This window comes from Peromyscus leucopus, chromosome 8b (genome assembly GCF_004664715.2).
Source record: "Peromyscus leucopus breed LL Stock chromosome 8b, UCI_PerLeu_2.1, whole genome shotgun sequence".
Lineage (NCBI taxonomy): Eukaryota > Metazoa > Chordata > Mammalia > Rodentia > Cricetidae > Peromyscus > Peromyscus leucopus.
Window position 1 is genome coordinate 10,486,099 of NC_051086.1, and position 18,340 is coordinate 10,504,438.

The 18,340-nt window shown below is 49.0% G+C and overlaps 1 protein-coding gene across 16 annotated transcripts in view; it reads right to left on the reverse strand.

Annotated features, from left to right (window-relative positions):
• Positions 1-10,391: 10,391 nt before the first annotated feature.
• Tenm2 (teneurin transmembrane protein 2) overlaps positions 10,392-18,340 on the reverse strand; it is a 1,236,692-nt gene continuing 1,228,743 nt past the window's right edge. For all 16 annotated transcript variants that reach the window (XM_028864303.2, XM_028864310.2, XM_028864309.2 and 13 more), the window contains 2 exons: positions 14,106-14,236; positions 10,392-12,515 (listed from right to left, as the gene is read on the reverse strand). In XM_028864303.2, the coding sequence (XP_028720136.1) occupies positions 11,754-12,515; positions 14,106-14,236 (893 nt within the window). In that variant the 3' untranslated portion in view covers positions 10,392-11,753. The remainder of the gene's footprint in view (positions 12,516-14,105; positions 14,237-18,340) is intronic.

Genomic DNA, 18,340 nt, shown 5'->3' on the forward strand with positions numbered 1-18,340 from the left:
GTGTGTGTGTGTGTTCAATTATTTAAGAAGTAAACAATTTTGGTTTTCTATGGTCCAGTGAGAATATTAAGCTCCAGCAACATGTCACAGTGTAAAGAAAAATAAAATTGCTGCAGTAACTGGCAAAATAGAATAAAATAAAAAAATAAAGGGAAAAGCAGTTAAAAACTTGTTGATTCTAAAACTGAGTTCCACTATATTCCCACTGGGAACAGGGCTGACCTTGCCTGAAAGCGGGAAGAAAGGGGCACTCCGTGTTTTCCTTTCACTGTCATGTGTGTGCAGATGCCTTGTGCACCCTACTCCAACTTCCCGTCTGTCCTTGGTGCAGAAAGACATGTGTCTGAACATCAGAGAATGGCTAGAACCCCCCACTCCTCACTCGGTGTGTACTGCACCTCCTGTACATCTTTGTTGTACACATCCCATAGTTACACACCATGATCTCCCTCCAATCCCAGTGTGTCTCTCCTCACACTCTGATACACTTGCACACACATCTGGAGGCTTTGTGCCTGCACACATCTCCCAAAGCCAGTGCTACATACTGCCCTGTGTGCTTGCAGTGTGTTACACACACACACACACACACACACACACACACACACACACACACACACGTGTTCTTCCTCTGTGCAGCCCACACTTTGAGTCATGCATGTGCATACACACAGACACAGATGCAAGGTGAGGCTCACTGGGCAGTCAACATATGCTGCCTTGCACACGGGCAGGCACAAGATGTATGCTGGAATTCTCTGGTGCTGGAAGGATGTTGCTCTTGCTGTAGACCCCAGGCGGCACATGCTGCCCTGCACAGTGAAGTCTGCACCCTTTTCCTGAGTCCACTTAGCAGGCCAGACCTTCTACTGGCCTGTCCTTTCATAATCATTGGAATCGGGATGGTCATCCCACCCCACCTCACAGGCTGCAAGGACCAAGACACACTCAAGCAGGTTGTGTAAAGGAGGAAAAGTGAGATGACAGATTTGTGCTCCTGAGACTATCGTCTCCCTTCGTTCCTTGAAGACTTCCCAGCTCAGGACTGGTGGACACCAACTCACAGTCTCTCTGGAAGTGTTATGACTGTGTCCATGACTGCATCCTCAGGACTTCCCCAGAGAACACTATTGGAGCATCATCATCAACATATGATTACATGGGACTCTAAGGTACTGTATAATCCTCAGCATGGGATGTGACAGGGTGAGGAAATGAAACATTGCCCTGCCACCTCAGGTCCCAACGACCCTTCCTCTGGTCCTGGGCAAAGGAGCATGGAAATCCCTGCGTTCCTCTTCCCTGATCATCCGTTCATGTCTACTGATCTGGTAACCAGCCATGCAACACACTCGTGAGACTGTTCCTGGCTGGAGACAGAGTCTGGCCACCTGGGCTTCAGAGCACTCAGCTCTGCCCCCTCCACACTGGACATATCCTGCCCCCCCCCCCACCAGGCGGGCTGCCGGTACAGGAGGATCTGGAGGAAGCATTAGTAGTTTTTTCTACCTCAGTGGAAGAGTCAGCCACTGAAGGTCCTAGAGCCTATAATCCTGGTACTTGAGAGGCTGAGGCAGGGGAATTGCCATCGTTCAAGGCTAGCTTGGGCTACACAGTGAGATTTAGGCCAGCCTGAGGTATAATGCGAGACTTTGTCTCAAACATAAACAAGCAAACAAACAAATACAGCAAGCAAGCAAGCTCCTGGGTGTTATAGCCTAGAAGAGGGAAACTGGGAGAAGTCCCAGAACACAGAGGCGTATGGGTAAATTGGCCTATATGGTAAGAGGACTGAGGCTTCTTTCTTCTGAAATCGAAACCTTGCAGGAATGAGAGGGAGGAAAAGGGGGTGGAAGAGAATGCAGTGTGGGGCACCAGTTCTTCAGTGGGGAAGATTATACCATCGGAAGGGACACTCGCCAGTGTCAGAAGGGCTGTCACAGCTAGGCAGGGAGTGGCATAGGGTACGCACTACAGGTACCTAGTAGGTAGAGGCCAGGGATGCTGCCCTCCTCCGCGCGCGCGCGCGCGCGTGTGTGTGTGTGTGTGTGTGTGTGTGTGTGTGTGTTAGAAGTGTTAAATCTCTTCCCAGTCACCTGACAGCCCCCCACAAATGAAAAGCCACCTGACCCCAAGTGTCACTATCTCAGAGACTGAGAAAGATTGCTCTAGAACACAGGACAGACTACTGAGCAGAACTTCCACGGACAGTGGCCCACAGTGACAGCAGAGCATGTCCCCAAGAGTGGGAAGGAGAGTAAGACTCAGAGCCAAAGGATGGAGGGCCTCTTGTCCCGCCAAGAGGACAGACTCCCCTGGCTAGTGTTGAGAGTGGACTTCCTGCCTTTGTAGAGGATGGGGAGGAAGGGCCACGGTGTGCTAAGGGAGCATGGGTTGAACTTTGCTGCGAAGCTTTGCCAGGTGCCTCTTGGGCTATTCCAGTTTTCGGGCGACTTGTGCTCCATCCCTCTCCTTCTCACTCTGTGCCCAGCAAGGCAGAGGCAGTGTCCTGCCTTTTCTGCACCTCCATTTTTGTGTAGCCTGCTGGCAGTGACCTGTTCTCAAATGGCTGGTTTATTTGTCACCCCCAACCCCCGCCTGGTAGCACTCAGCTTCTTTTCCTGAGCACCCCAAATGTGCCAGCCCTATTAGGGACAGAACAGACAAAGGTGTGTGTTGGCAGGCCCTCTGCTGTTAAGGAGAGGCCCAGTTGTCTTTCTGGGGCTCCTCCCACTTCTCAGGCCCCTCCCACTGCACAGACTCCTCCCACTACTAGGCTCCTCCCACTTCTCAGGCTCCTCCCATTTCTCACCCTTCATAATCATGAAATTAAAGTTCTTCTGAGCAATACAGGGAGGAGCATGGTCTCTCTCTGCTGTTGCCATGGTTGCTACAAGAACGCAGGCTTGAGCTGCAACAATCATCTTTCCCACAGGTGGAGCAAACCTCTCCGGGATAAAGGCCACATCCCAAGGGCAGCAGCACTGAGTGTTGGAATCAAGATGGCACCTTGTGGACATCCTTTCAGCCTTTGAATCTAGCTTGTGGATTCCCAGTGTTGTTTTATTTTATTTTATGTTCACTGGTGTTTTGCCTACATGTAATATCTGTGTGAGGGTGCCGGATTCCCTGGAACTGGAGTTACAGACAGGTGTGAGCTGCCATGTGGGTGCTGGGAATTGAACCCAGGTCCTCTGGAAGAGCAGCCAGTGCTCCAGCCCCTCCCATTGATGTGAAATTAGGGTCCAGTCACTGATGAGTACAAATCTCTTGGTTAATACTGTGGTGCCCTCTGGGGCCAGAGCTGGTCTGTTCCTCTCCTTCATCCTCTCTCCAAAAAAGGCTGGCCTTTTACAACACAGGTGTTAGGTCAACATTTCCTGTCAAGGCCAACAGGACAGATTCCTTCAGGCCAAGAGGCTCTCACCACAGAATAAAGCTACATGCTTTTGGTGAAGAGGAGGCCGAGATAAGGGAGTGGCCAACCCTGGGGGCAGAGACAGTTAGGGACATCAGGAGGAGACTTGTCCAGCTTTCTCAGAGGGCCTACTCTGCTTCGGGGTTTGAGCTCTGTGGCCTTTTTATGTGTTTCCGCATCTGCCTCCCTGCGTGCGTGCGTGCGTGCGTGCGTGCGTGCGTGCGAGGCTCAAATGAGGTCAACTCATTTGAATGACAGGGTCTGTGTGAGCATGAGATCGCTCTGGCTTCCCCTGGGTTTGGGTTTAGTGGGAGAAGAGGCCAGGGAGGGAGGCGAACAGAAGGGCAGAAGAGGAGGGAAGGGCAGAGAGGTTGGAGATAACTTCTCACACACTCTAAGGTGGGTGGAGGGTCAGGGACTCTTGCTGAAGGCTGAAAAAGTCACAGGTACTGACTACTCCTGTGAAGCAGTAGTCAGTGGCCTGCCCTGTGCCTGCTGTTCTAACAGGTGGGGGCTGGGGGGGGCTGTTCTCATACCCACTTCACAGAGAAGAGGTCAGGGGAAGTGCTCAGACTTAGCTGGAGAGCCGGTGCAGCTGGGATTTCAACTCAAGTTTGAGACTGTCTCATATTGCCCAGGTTGGCTTTGAACTAACGGCTTCTTGATCTTCCATCTCTAAGTGCTGGGATTACAACGTTTCTATCCTTTTAGGAATGAGAAAAAGTGAAGTCACGACTAGAGAGTGTGAAGGAAGTCTGGACATGTACCCGGGCTGTGCAGGAGGAGCTGCCATGAGGCTCGGTCTGTCTGTTCCCTGGGCTGCTCTGCAGGCGGGCTTCTTGGAACCCCTGGTCTCTCTCCCCAGGACCGGGACCCACTCTAGAGACGCAAAGCCTCCTTGCGTCAAAACACAGAGCCTAGCAAGATTTACTGGGAAAGGCTGCCACCTGGTGGCCAATGGGCAAGCTTTACACTTCGGGAGGAGACCAAGCTCGGGAAAAGCGGGCTTTGGATAATAGGTGTAGACCCCGGGGGTGGGGGGGGGGGGGGGGGGGTGGGGGTGGAGTGGGCGGGGTGGGAGGCTTTATCTAGCCTTGCTTTTGAAGAGCACCCACAGAGTGCCAGTGGGGTGCGGGCGGGACGGGACAGGGCTGCCTTAGCTGTTTCAGCTCAGTATGGGGCCTGGGTGCGCGCGGCAGAGCAGAACTGTCCTTATAAATAGCAGCTCGCCCCCCTCCGTCCCCCGTAGTGTAGTGTCTTTTCCCCTGGGGGCTGGAGGAGGTGAAGGACCTGGAGCAAGGCCTTCGCTGGATTCCTGCTTTAGTTCAGACCAATTCAGACACTGTCACCAACTCCAAGAAGTTACAGACCCTTCCCTCCTTGACCAGGCTGGGGGCCCCAGGAGGCCCTCCCTCTCCAACCCTTTCTGCCTTCTTCTCCCTCTCTTCTGACAGCACCCCACCTCACCCCACCCCACCCCCGCTCTTATTCCTACGCATTTATAAGAACCCCACACATGTACCTCACACCCGTGGACGGAGATGGCTCAGCTCCTGCCTTAAGTTGCTTCTGGAAGGTGCCCAAGGGCCTCCGCGCCTGGCTCCTAATTTAGCTCACATTCTAGGAGAGATCCTGATTGAAGGAGCTGGCGGCTTCTGCCGAGAAGGCTCCTAGGTGATTCCTCTGTCCCTCGTTCCTCGGTGCTGGGGTGAAACCCAGGGCCTTTGTGCTTGCCAGGCAAGTCACCATCCCTGAGTTATATCTTCCTCTTTCCCCAGGTGATATCATAGGCAGCCCCACGACCTCCGTCTTACCTTCTGGCGGTGTGTGGACTCTGCCTCGTTTTATCACCGGCTCATACCCCGGCCTATGGCCGGCTGGTGTCCAGGTCAGGTGTTCATGGAGACACCAGGTTCTCCTCCCTGCTTCCTGCTCTAGTTTACCAACTTTCCCACCAGCTCCGACCTCACTGTGTCCTGCGACCGTTTTGTGAGTCTCCCACCTGATGGAGAGGCTTCTGAGCAGGTTTTATTCATCTTTGCGTCATGCGCTTTTGACAGTGCCGGGACGAAATGTGCCTGGTGACTAGGAATGTCGATAAATGGATCAATGCCCGAATGGATGTCTCCCACTCAGACATCCAGACTTCACGTTGCTGAGACCCTCTCGACCTTCTAAATGTCACTCTTTCTGACAATCCCTTAAGGCCAGGAACAAGGGTCAGATGCTGAAAGCACTTGCTGGAGCCCCCTGGACCTGGAGTGTGGGTGGGGAAGTACTCTTGACAGGGGGGAGACCCAAGCTCACCCTGCCTAGCTGCCTGATGAGAAACCCCCTCATAATGACACTTTTTTTTTTTCTTTTTGGTTTGGTTTTTTGAGACAGGGTTTCTCTGTGTAGCTTTGCTTGCCTGTCCTGGATCTCGCTCTGTAGATCAGGCTGGCCTGAACTCACAGAGATCCCCCTGCCTCTGCCTCCTGAGTGCTGGGATTAAAGGCGTGCGCCACCACTGCCGGCCATAATGGCATTCTTAAAAAAAAAAAAAAAAAAAAAAAGAACCTGTACTTGAGACAAAGGTTTAAACACGATAAACAACAAGCAACATCAAGCACTAGCTCGTCCTGTTGCCTCACCGCCTGGCTCACCGGGGACACAAGTGCACCACTGTGTAAGTGAAAGGGCCTTTTTGAAGGGGGTGTTATTTTGAGTTTATCTCTTTAAGCAGCTAATAATTTTTATCTAATTGATACATGTAACTTTTTCTAGTTTCCACAGTTTAAATTTTTTTTTTTTAAATCTAAATGGGTGTGTTTGCCTACATGCATGTCTGTGCACCACATGCACTTGGTCCCCGCAGCGCCAGAAGAGGACAATGCATCCCCTGCAATTAGAATTACAGCCCATTGTGAGTTACCATGTGGATGCTAGGAATTGAACCAGGGGTCTCTGGAAGAACAGTGGGTGTTCTTTAACCACTAAGCCCTCCCTCTAGCTCTCTGTCCCTCACACTTTTTTTTTTTTTTAAAAAAAAACAGACATAGTCTCAACTATGTAGCCCTGGCTGGTCTGGAACTTGCTATATAGACCAGGCTGGGCTTGCACTCAAAGAGATTTGTCCGCCTCTGCTTCTGGAATGCTGAGATTAAAGGTGTGCACTACGACCCCTGGCCACTTCCCCAGATTTTCTTTCTTTCTGCAATGCTGGAGATGGAGCCGGGTCCTGGCACAGGCTAGGCAGGTGCTCGACCACTGAGCCACCCCTCCAAACCCATCCCCGCATTTATTGGGAACTGGTTCCCAGGGATGCTGCTAGAGTGCACATTCTTAAAACAAACAAACAAAAACAAACAAACAAAAAAACAAACCACTGGGCTGTCCAGCCTTTCCAGAACTCTCCATCAGTCACTGTCCTAGCTTCAGGGAAGGTAAGGGATTTTTCAGCCAAAGCAGTTTTCCTTCTCCCATAGCTGTGTCTCTGTGATGTACAATGTGGGGTTAGATCAGCTGGGATGTAACAGGAAACTAAGGGACATTTCAAGGATGGTGGACCCCAAAGAGGAGATGCTTTCCTGTTTGTGAAATTCTTCCATCATGAGGTTTCCAGAAGTACCCAAGAGGCTGCGGGTGCATAGAAGTTTTGGCCTGAATGAGTGCCCTCTGGCCCCTAGCTTGGGGCCAACTCCCTGAATTGCTTTCTCAGGTACATCTACCTGGTGAGACATCAACCTCTCTCATCCCATTGAAGGTTCCACCACCAGCATCTGAGGCTGTTCTGTGATCATGTCTCCAGGTTCCAAAGCCCACAGAGAGCTGTCTCTGCTTGCCTCCTTCAGAGGATGACAGCCCCAGCCCCGTACATCTGTGGAATCAGGCCGCTTGCATTGCTCCTGGGACCATGTTCCTTTTCAGGCTCGCCTTATTAACCACAGCTTGTTCCACTGGTGGTTCCTGAGGCCTGGCTCAAGTCAGGCTAACCCTGCTTCCCTTTCTTTCTGCTTTTGGAGGTCATTTGAAAACTGACTGGATGACCAGGAAGGCAGAGGTCCTCAGATCTCAGGAGGGTCTCAGGGAGACAGGCCCATTAGCCGGATATCCAGGAGAAGATACAGACACAGGATCTTTGAGTCTGATTTTTCCACAGACCAGATGGGCACTGTCCATTAGCATTCCCCACCTGCAAAGTGAATGACATGGGAGAGCAGTCTTGAATTCCACCCGCTCAGTTTACCTCCAGATTCTCCTCTGAAGTGGAGTGTTACCGTTGCCTTAGGTTGATGGTCCCCTCAGCCTCCTCCTCATCTTCACTTGTGAGACTCTGTCAGTTGCCTCTTCCTGTTCTGCACACCATAGCCACAGCATTTGCTTATGCCATTGAAATGGATGTCATCCTCTCGCCACAGATGTCCAAAGGAATCCAGGCTTTGATGTGGGTATCTTCTGAACCCAGCCAGCTTTCCTGTGTTCCGGCCTCGCCAGCCACCTGACCCGTCCTAGCTCGCTCTCCCACAGCTCCTCTTCGTTCTCTGGTCTCTGCCTTGGGAGCGGGTTCCCTCTGTTCACCTGGTTAACTCCTCCTGAACCTTCGGCTCCTGCTGTTGCTTCACAGTCTTTTTTTCTCGGCACTGAAACACCCTTGCCATGTGCATTTCTAGAGTCATTCTTGGTCTCCCGTCTCCCCATTCTCTGCCTGGAAGTTTTATGAGGTGCAGGCTCCTGTTTGCATCTACTTCTCTTCTGTGCCCCAGAGCCTGGCCTCCGGGACGAGTTCTCAGTAAGATGCTGTTCAGTGAATGAAAGGTGAGGAGGCAACGGAAATACTGCCTAGCAGAGATCTCAGGATTGAGAACTGCAACTCGGAAAGCATGGGTTCACATTGGCTGGTAATGATATTTTGGCTGTAGAAGCGGTATAAAGTGGAAATAAATTAAAACCCAGACAGGTTCTTTTTTTTTTTTTTCGAGACAGGGTTTCTCTGTGTAGCTTTGTGCCTTTCCTGGATCTCACTCTGTAGACCAGGCTGGCCTCGAACTCACAGAGATCCGCCTGCCTCTGCCTCCCGAGTGCGGGATTAAAGGTGTGCGCTACCACCGCCTGGCAAAATCCAGATGGGTTCTTATCATTTGATTTGCCCAAAGTTTGGCGGTAAGCTGATCTAGCTGGGAAGAGGACTATGTGAACACAAGTGTGCAAGCTTCCAAAGAGCGGGGGGGGGGGAGTGTGGCCACCCTGGATTTTCTGCTATGGACTTTCATAACTAGAAAGTGGTGACAGAAGCTGGGTGGTGGTGGCTCACGCTTTTAATCCCATTACTCCAGAGACGGAGGCAGGCAGATTTCTGTGAGTTCGAGGCCAGCCTAGTCTACAAAGTGAGTTCCAGGACAGCTAGGGTTTTTGCACAGAGAAACCCTGTCTCAAAAGAAAGAAAGAAAAAGAAAGAAAAAAAAAAAAAAAAAAAAAAAAAAAAAGAAAAAGAAAGGAAGAAAGAAAGAAAGAAAGGAAGGAAGGAAGGAAGGAAGGAAGGAAGAAAGAAAGGAAGGAAGGAAGGAAGAAAGAAAGAAAGAAAGGAACAAAGTGGTGGCAGAGAGAGGTCCCGGTGTCTCAGGAGGGCTGGAAGCATCTATCCATGTACAGGCAGGTTTGAGGGGCCTCACAGCCCCACACACCAAGGCCAGATTCTCCTGCAGATACAGGGGGCGACGTCTCGGAGCCACTAGAGCATTTTGGGGGTGCACACTAAGATGCTCCAGAGCTGGGTGTGGGGCACACGCCTGTCATCCCAGCACTTGTGTGGTGGAGGCAGGAGGATCAGATGTTCAGAGTCAACTTTGACTACACAGCCAGTTGGGGCAAGCTTGGACTCTATGGGACCCCCTCTCAGTGTCCCCGACCACTCACCATAAAACACAATACAAACAAAACCCCAAACCACAATAAAATAAAAGCCTTTTTCATGTGGTCCAAGTACAGGCAGATCATCCCTAAGCCGGAAACTTCAAATCTAAGGTTTTTGAATGCAGACACAAGGCCACAGCTAGAAAATTCCAAACTGTGAAACTCTGTCATACGCACCGAATTAAAAAGCATTGTGTCGCCAGATGTGGTGGCACATTCCTTTAATCCCAGCACTTGGGAGAAAAAGCAGGCAGGCCTCTGCAAGTTCCAGCTTGGTCTCCATAGTGAGTTCCTCCAGGACAGCCTGGGCTACACCTCCCCACCTCCACCCAAAGGAAAAAACAACCCTGAGACTACTGGGTGGTGATGGCGCACACCTTTAATCCCAGCACTCAGGAGGCTGAGCCAGGCGGATCTTTGTGAGTTCGAGGCCAGCCTGGTCTTCAGAGCAAGATCCAGGACAGGCACCAAAACTACAACAGAGAAACCCTGTCTCAAAACAAAAAAACAAACAAAAAAACAAACAAACAAACAAACAAACAAAACAAAACAAAACAAAAAAACACCAAAAACGGGCTGGAGAGATGGCTCAGAGGTTAAGAGCACTGACTGCTCCTCCAAAGGTCCCGAGTTCAATTCCCAGCAACCACATGGTGGCTCACAACCATCTGTAATGAGATCTGGTGCCCTCTTCTGGCCTGCAGACATACATTCTGGATACATAATAGATAAATAAATCTTAAAAAAAACCAAAAACCCAAACCCAAAACAAAAACAAAAAACCAAGAGACTTAACACTGTATAATGTATACCTTCAGGCTCTGAGTATAATGTACATGAACCATAATCGAGTTTCATGCTTGGATCTCTTAGTGTGTATATGGTCTTATTCTAAGATCAGAAAAAAAAAAAAAAAAAAAAAAGGAAAGAAAGAAAAGAAAATCCAAACCCCTAGCTTTCCTGGTTCCAAGCCTTGGGATAAGGGCTCCTGGACCCAGACCAGCTTAGGCTCTGAGCATCCATCCCAGCTGCTCGGTTCCAACCTCTATACAGTATAAAGCATTTCCACAGAAGACCAGTGTCCACAGGAGTTTTAGAGACTTTATTTATGTATAAACAATTTAAACACTTTGCCATAAATTATCTTTGCCTGTCCCTAGTCTTTGCTTAGCAGCAAATTAAAATTAATATAAAAACTCGATGAACAATTCATACATGTATATTACAAAAAAGTTCCTGTACCAAAGTTCTTATTAGACTTTTTTTGTTATTTTTTTTTTAACTTTTTAAAATTTTTTTTGTTTTTATTTATTTTTTTTTATTTTCTCTCCTCGCGGTGACTGTCATGTGATTGTCTCAGTTTCTGGACCAAACAAACACACTAATAATTTTAAGTCTTGAAACAGTGATTGTGCCTTGCGGCATATGTATGTACAGGGCGATCGGAAGTGGTACCGTTAGCAACAGAGTCACAAATGTCGAACCTCTACCGCCACTGATACCCACAAACTACGGAATCTAAACAGACTACACCCTGTAACTGCGTATTACTGTCCACAATGGAATCTCCAAAGACAAAAAGAGTATGAGATTTATGTGTAGTGAGTATAGCCACCATTTTGAATTAAATTTTACACTCTGCGCTCAAATAAATTAGCTCAGGCCTGACTAAGTGGAGACCTGAGAGTTAAGTGCCGGACGGTATTGTTTCGCTTTGACTGCTGATATTAATTTCTTTCCTTTTCTTTTTTTTTTTCTTGTGTTTTTCTTTTTCTTTAAAAAGTATTTCCAGTGCTCACTCCTCCACTTTTGTGCCCCCCCTCCCCAGGCGCTACACACAAATCACCCCCAAAGTCGTGTTTTTAAATGCACCTGTATTTGCTTAAACGAAAACATCGGAAGTGTTTGTCCAACAATCAGTCTGAGTGGTTGGTCCTCAGCTGGTCTGGTGACGCCGGCCCTTGTGAATGTCTCTGTGTTGCTCACGTGTGAATGAGTGAGGTATTAGGATATGAGGCCTTCTCGTCTTCATTTCTTCGTTTGTACGGTCGGTGGTGTGTTTGTCTTTTTGTTTGTTTGTTTTTGTTTGTTTTCTGCTCCTTTCCTTTTGGCTGTTCTACGTCTCTTTTCTGCGTTAGACCCAGAACAAGTGGGTCATATTTTAGGGGAACTTGAAACATTTTGTGTGTTTGTTCATTCATTCATTCATCCGTTTCTTTTGTTTTCCTCAGAATTTGTGGCCGAGCTCTAGTCTACTTCAGGAAGAGGGACTTTGCGCTTGGACAGTAGCATTTGAACTCAAAAAATGTGAGCTTTCTTGCCACTGGGGATCCTAAAGCAGCCTGGCCTCAGTGCCCCTGTTAGGTCTTCGTCTCCTTAGGAGAGGAGGTCACAGTTGCTCCTGCTGAGCCACCCAGAGAAGAGGTGGCAGCAGATAATTTTGTTACCTCTTTCCCATCTCGTTCTGTCTTAAGAACTGGATGTTGCTGCTACTGTCTGCCAGCTCTGGGTACTGTTCCACGGGAAGCACGTAATAGCCCTCATAACCTTGTACCCGTCCTGTGCTTAGGAGTTGCTGCTTCTCGCCCTCCGTCCACAGGCGGCTGCCCTCTCTCCCGTCCCTGGCTTTCTGCTGCTCCTTGGCCCAGGCAGTGCCCAGGGCCCTCTGTCTTGCTTGGTCCAGGACTCGGGCCTTCTCTTCGTCCAGCGTGTCAGGGGTGAGGCCGTAGCGGATGCTGAGCAGCAGGGTGGAGTACTGGAACTCAATGTTGGTGAACCTTCGAGTCCTGCCATTCACCAGCAGCGTGGGCTGTGACACAGTCACATTCACCCCGCTCTCCAGCACCTTGCGCCCAATGGTGGTGCCCAGCGTGACCAGGTCTCCATCCGCTGCCCCGATCTTCACGAAGTAGTGCGTGTCCTTGCCCTCGATGCTGTAGTGCATCTTATCCAAGTAGTAGGCGTTGTTCAACACGGACGCCACCTTGCGGCTGTCCTCACTGGCGATGCTGGACACACCGGTGGTCACCCGCCCTTCTTTGATGGCGAACATGATGCCTTTGCCGATGATGGGCGTGGTGGTAGCAAACCAGTGACCTGCTTTCTCTCGGATGCTGGCATGGAGCTTTTTGGTGATGACCTGTCCTTCCAGAGCCAGGAAGGCCTGGTTATGCCTCTCTGTGGTCTGCTGGACACCTGTAATGAGCTGTGGGCACAAGACAAGAGGGACGAGTCAGAAGGTTGCCTAGGCAGCGTGTGAAGCAAGAGCTGGAGAGACCGGTGCTGCGCACTTCTCCGCCAGGATGGATATGCTGCGCTAATACATACGGATACATCCCTACCTTTTGTAACTAGGGCAGACTGGCTCGTTCCCAGTGCCCTAGTGGGGTGCTCTGCCCATCTTGTCACCATGCCACTCAATGAAATATGGTGAAGGAGGTTCTCCACCTTGCCCAAGTCTGTACCCGGGCTGTGCACCCCAACTGTGGGAGCCGAGAGGTATTTTGCACTTATGGTGCAGCAGCTGCCTGGCATGCTTCAGACCCAGAGATGTCCTGATGTGGGGACCAGGCATCTGAGCAGCTGGCAGCCATATTGCTGCAACCTGCCCTGCTCCAAAATCAGTGGCTTGGATAGTCACGGCCTTTATTCAAAGTGAGGGCAGCCACAGATGGATGTCTGGGACTAGTGACTGCCCTGTTAGTAAAGCAGCTCTCGGGCCATCAAGCTGAGGCTGCGTTCTAGCCAGGTACTCTAGGTGATTTGTGTGCATATTCATATTTGAGAGCTCAAGGCTAAGAGATCCTGGCTGTGAGGGCCAGTGGGGAATCCCCCCTCCTCCCTACTTGGAGTCCATTGCTTTGGATCTCAGCCCTGGTTCTGCAGAGGAACAAAATCACCATTATCTCCTTGGCCTTGAGTTCTCCACTCACAAATGACAACTTGTCTCAATTGGTGGTTGGGGGACAGGCTGGAATAATGGAAGAGGCTGTGTTTGGGAGGTAACGGCACTTAGATAAATGAGAGAAATGATGGCTATTTATCCACTGAGTGGTCCCTGAGGGGCAGGATGGAGAGAATGCCGTTCTCAATTACCCAGCAGCTCCTCCTTGCCTCTCTACAGTCACACAATCTGGATGACTATTCAGAGCATCTGAGACCTTCCAGACTTCCACAGAGCAGAGCCCCAGTCCTGTATGGGGGTGGGGGGAGGAAGGGTCAGCTCAATGCACTTCCTGCGCTGCCCATCTGCTTGTGGCTGAGGTCTCAGCTGCACCCAAATTGAAACTGACCACCCTTCGGTCATCAAAGAAAGACGCAGGCACAAATTATGTTCTAAAAACTCAATCTGTATGCATTTGGGCCATAACGTGCTGAGGTTTTATGTAGGGCATAAAAATGTTCTTTAATGGGACAGAAACTGCAAGCCACAGTTTTATTACATCCCATAAAAGCTGAAAGGGTTATGATCTTACAGCAGTTCAGATGGCAGGGTGCCACCGGATTTCTCTGGGCTATTGTTAATCAAGAAGTGACCGGAGGGGAGATACTGAATAGATAATGATACCACAATTAAGGTAATCATTGAGGTTGGGAAGAAATATGGGCCATACTAGAAAGGATGACAGTGCACTCCCTTGGCCTGGGAAGTCTCTGTTCCTGCACAGCTTTTATACCCAGCCTCAGTGTTCCTTTCCCCACAGGCCCCCACCTCCCGTATGGCACTGTCTGTGAAAGGGAATGAGGACGGTTGTTTGGATTCTCGTCACGAGCCTTCCCCGACCCCTCCACTTACCTGTCCGTTCTCACTTGCTTGACTCTCTGACAGTTCATAGGGGGGAGGCACAAAATACATTTTGGCTCTTGGGAATCCAGGAATGATGTTGCTGAGCTGAAATCCAAACATCACAAGCCAGCTTTTCACATCTAGGGCAGAAGCAAAAACAAAGACTTCTGAAATCACAGGGATGGGAAGGAGGCTGCTGCGGATCTTGTGAAAAGAACAAAATTAATTGGGTGGCTGGGTGTGAGATCTAAGCGATGAGGGTGGCGTTAACCTGGTGACTGGCTCCGGGAACAGGAACCAGAGATTCTTTAGGAAATATATTATTTAGTTTTGTCCTATGTGTATTAGTATTTTGCTTATGCATGCCCACAGAGGCCAGAAGAGGGTACCAGATCCTCTGGAACTGGAGTTTTAGATGGTTATGAGCCACCACATGAGTGCTGGGGGACCAAACCTGGGTCATCTTCAAGAGCAGCATCTCTCCTGCCCAGCCCAGAGATTCCTTTTATGTGTCCAAGGAAGATGTCCTGCCTGTTGTGGCCATTGATAACTACCATGTTGCGATTACAAAGGCCAGTTGTAGAATGGACAGATCTGACTTCTAGTCCCCTTGCTGTGTGACCTTGGCTAGGTTTTGTCTCTCTGTTAACATCAGGTCCTTCAACTTTGAATTAAGACAATAATTGTTCCTACCTCATTGGGTTGATGTAAGGACCAGAGGAGAAAACATATGTGAAATTAATATGAGTTTCATTTGAAGTAGTTCATATGAACTATTGTTTTTAAAGACTTACTTATGTACTTTATGTTTATGGGTGCTTTATCAGCATGTACATACATACACCAGAAGAGGGAATCAGATCCCAAGGGACTACAGTTATAGGTGATTTCGAGCCACTATGTGGTTGCTGGGAATTGAACTCAGGACCTCTGGAAGAGTAGCCAGTGGTCTTAACTGCTGAACCATCTCTTCAACTTCTCAAACAAAATATTACAGGCTAGGTGGTGTGTCTGAAGTTGGAGGCAATGGCCAACCAGGGGGATAAGTGCAGATTGTCATCATGGTGTAGTACATTTGATGGGGCTCTGCACTATCTGTCTTACCAGGGAACGTCTTCCGAACTGCACATGATAAACAGACTTTTTTAGTTTTTTTTTTTTTTTGGTTTTTTGAGACAGGGTTTCTCTGTGTAGCTTTGCACCTTTCCTGGAACTCACTTTGGAGACCAGGCTGGCCTCGAACTCACAGAGATCTGCCTGCCTCTGCCTCCTGAGTGCTGGGATTAAAGGTGTGTGCCACGTCCACCTGGCAACTTTTCATTCTTGAGCGCATTTCTCTAGACCTGTCCTTCAAAGAGCCCTCAAGAGACATGCACTATTACAGGTGAACATCCCAGCCATTGCATTTGGACTTATATCATGTGTGCCACAGATCTTGTGGATGGTCCCAGTTTTCTGAGTAAGACAATGTCCCCTCAGGCCTCCTGACCTCCTTCCACTGGGATCCGGGGAGCCCTGTACTCATCCCTCACTGCATTTCCTTGTTCACCAGAACCATCAGGCTGGAGTCAAGAAGGACGGAGCTCCTTGTGCTCCTCATTTCTATGCACAAAGGCACCCTGAGATTGGGTCTCACATCCTGGGCTTGCCTCTTTCCTATTTCTTTCTACCTCTCCTAAGTTCTGAAATATTTCACTGGATCCCCAGAGTTCCAATCTGCCTTTAGTAAAGCTTGCTCTGTCTTCAGATTTTAATATCCCCTTTTCCTTCTTGCTATAATTCCAACTATCTCTTTCCATAGAGCACTAGTCTCCCTGGCCTTGGGCTCCTCACCTGAATTCTGTGAATTGTACTGCCTCCGTTTCTGACTCTGAATTAATTCTTAGTGATTTATTAGACAAGTAGTTGCTCCTTCTAACATCTTGACCCCTTAGTTCCCTGACCTCTCACATCTCAACTCTGGACCTTGTCCCTGATAATTCTGGTGCTCCTGGATGTCAGTTTCATACACACAACCTCTGGTACAGTCTCAGCTCTGTATTATCCAACACCAAGGGCCTTCTAGCCATCCATCCCGAACTCCCTTTCCCTGTCTTTCAACTTCCTGCTTCTTTCTCTCTCCTAATCTGGCACCTATTACCTAACCAACCTCTGGATTCATTCCTTGGGGTGTATCTGAAGGTCCACGGTCTGCTCTCACTTCATCCTGCTTGCTTGGTGAAATCACAGTACTAATTAAATCCAAGCTGCCATCTATTCCAATTTGCATCTGTGCAGTTGAATAATGTTGGAGAAAACACCATCGCCATACTGTCAGGTGTCTCTGGAAATCCCTGACCATGAATGTCCAGGGTACTTTCCAGCTGCCTGCAACCCCCCTGCTTTCCTTTATTCCTTTTAGCTGTCCACTCACTCTCCTGCATCATCCCTGTATCTGTCTTATCTCATCTCATCCATCCATCCATCCATCCATCCATCCATCCATCCATCCATCCATTCATGTATTTATCATCCATCCATCTATCATCTACTATCATCCATCCATCTGTCCATCCATCTATCCATCTATCCATTCATCTATCATCTACTATCATCCATCCATCCATCCATCCATCCATCCATCCATCCATCCATCCATCTATCCATCTATCATCTATCTGTCCATCCATCCACCTACCCATCCATCCATCCATCATCTATTTTTTGAGACATGGTCTCATATATAGACCAGGCTGGACTGGAATTTGTGGCAATCCTCCTGCTTTCACCTCCTAAGTGCATGGTTAGGCGCATGGACCACCACACTCGGCTCTTTCCCCCTCCTGTATATTTTTATTTTTCTTTGCTCATTTCTCCCCAAACCTCTACCATCTGCTTTCCCTCCCTCCCATCAGTGATCAGCCTTGTTTCCTACTTTTCTGCAGAAACTGAGGCAGCCAGAGAAGGATTTCCTCCAGTGCCATCTCCTGTTTGCCTATGGTACTGTGGCTCAGCTTCTGCACCCGGGAGCACTGATTTTTTTTTTCCTATTCCACTACATGAGCTGTGGATGCTGAGCCCCCCACTGTTCACCTGGTCACACAACTTTTCTTGTCAACTCAAGGCCATCACCCCAGCAATCTTTTCTTACCCCACAGTAGTGACTCACTCCCTCTTCTAATGGATTTGTCCCACCAGCATACCAAATGCTGTTAAACGTCCTACCAAAAATAGTCATTTTCTTATTCTTAATGCCCATTTCATATTCATCTTTACAAAAACCTCTCAAGCTCATTCTAACCTTCTGTACTCATTGCTCCCCATTCTCCTCATTTTCTTTTGACCTCTGCTACTGTGCAGAAATCTCATCTGTCAAGGTCGTGAGTGATCTCAGCATTGCCAAGCCCCATGCTGACACGTTCCTTTTGTGTCTGAACCTATCTGACAAGAGGGAGACTCTCCCCCACCCCGAATTCCTATTAGAATGTGTTGGAGGTGGAGCACACATTCCATGGCGTGCATGTGGACATCAGAGGACAACTTTTCAGATTTTTTCCCTTCTGTCTTTATGTGGGTTCAGGGATCGAACTCACCAGCCTTGAATGATAAGCTCCTTGACCCATAGTGGCATCTCCCCAGTCATAGTCATCTGGCCTTGAGGCCTGACTGCTGCCTCCAGGCTGACACTGACTCCAAAATGTACAGCCCTGCCTGGCCTTCTTCCAAGCTCAGCCCTTGTGCCTCCAGTCCACTTCCAGCTCGACGTGTCCAAAACTAAACTCTTGTTCTGTCCTCTCCAAACATTTGTGCCTCCGCCCTGCTACCCACCATCCCCAACTCCTTTCTTTTCTCGCTCCCCACATCCAACCCATCAGGAAACCCTCTCCCTGCCTTTCTTTTTTAACATTTGGAGTAGACCTCACCATTTTTAGTTGCTTACCCAATTTAGTGGTCCCCAGGAGGTTCAAAATGTTGGCAGCCATTGTCACTACCTAATTCCATGACACTTAAAACCCTCCAAGAACCCACATAGAGATTAGCAGTCAATCTGTATGTCCCTTTCCACAGTCCCTAAGCTGCCTTCAGCCTGGATCTATCTGTGGTTCTGGATATTTCTTACAAATGGATCGTCACTATGGGGTTCAACATAGAGTACACTTTTACTTTTTTTTTTTTTTTTTTTTTTTTTTTTTTTTTTAAGATAGGGTTTCTCTGTGTAACGGCTCTGACTGTTCTGGAACTTGCTCTGCAGACCAGGCTGACCT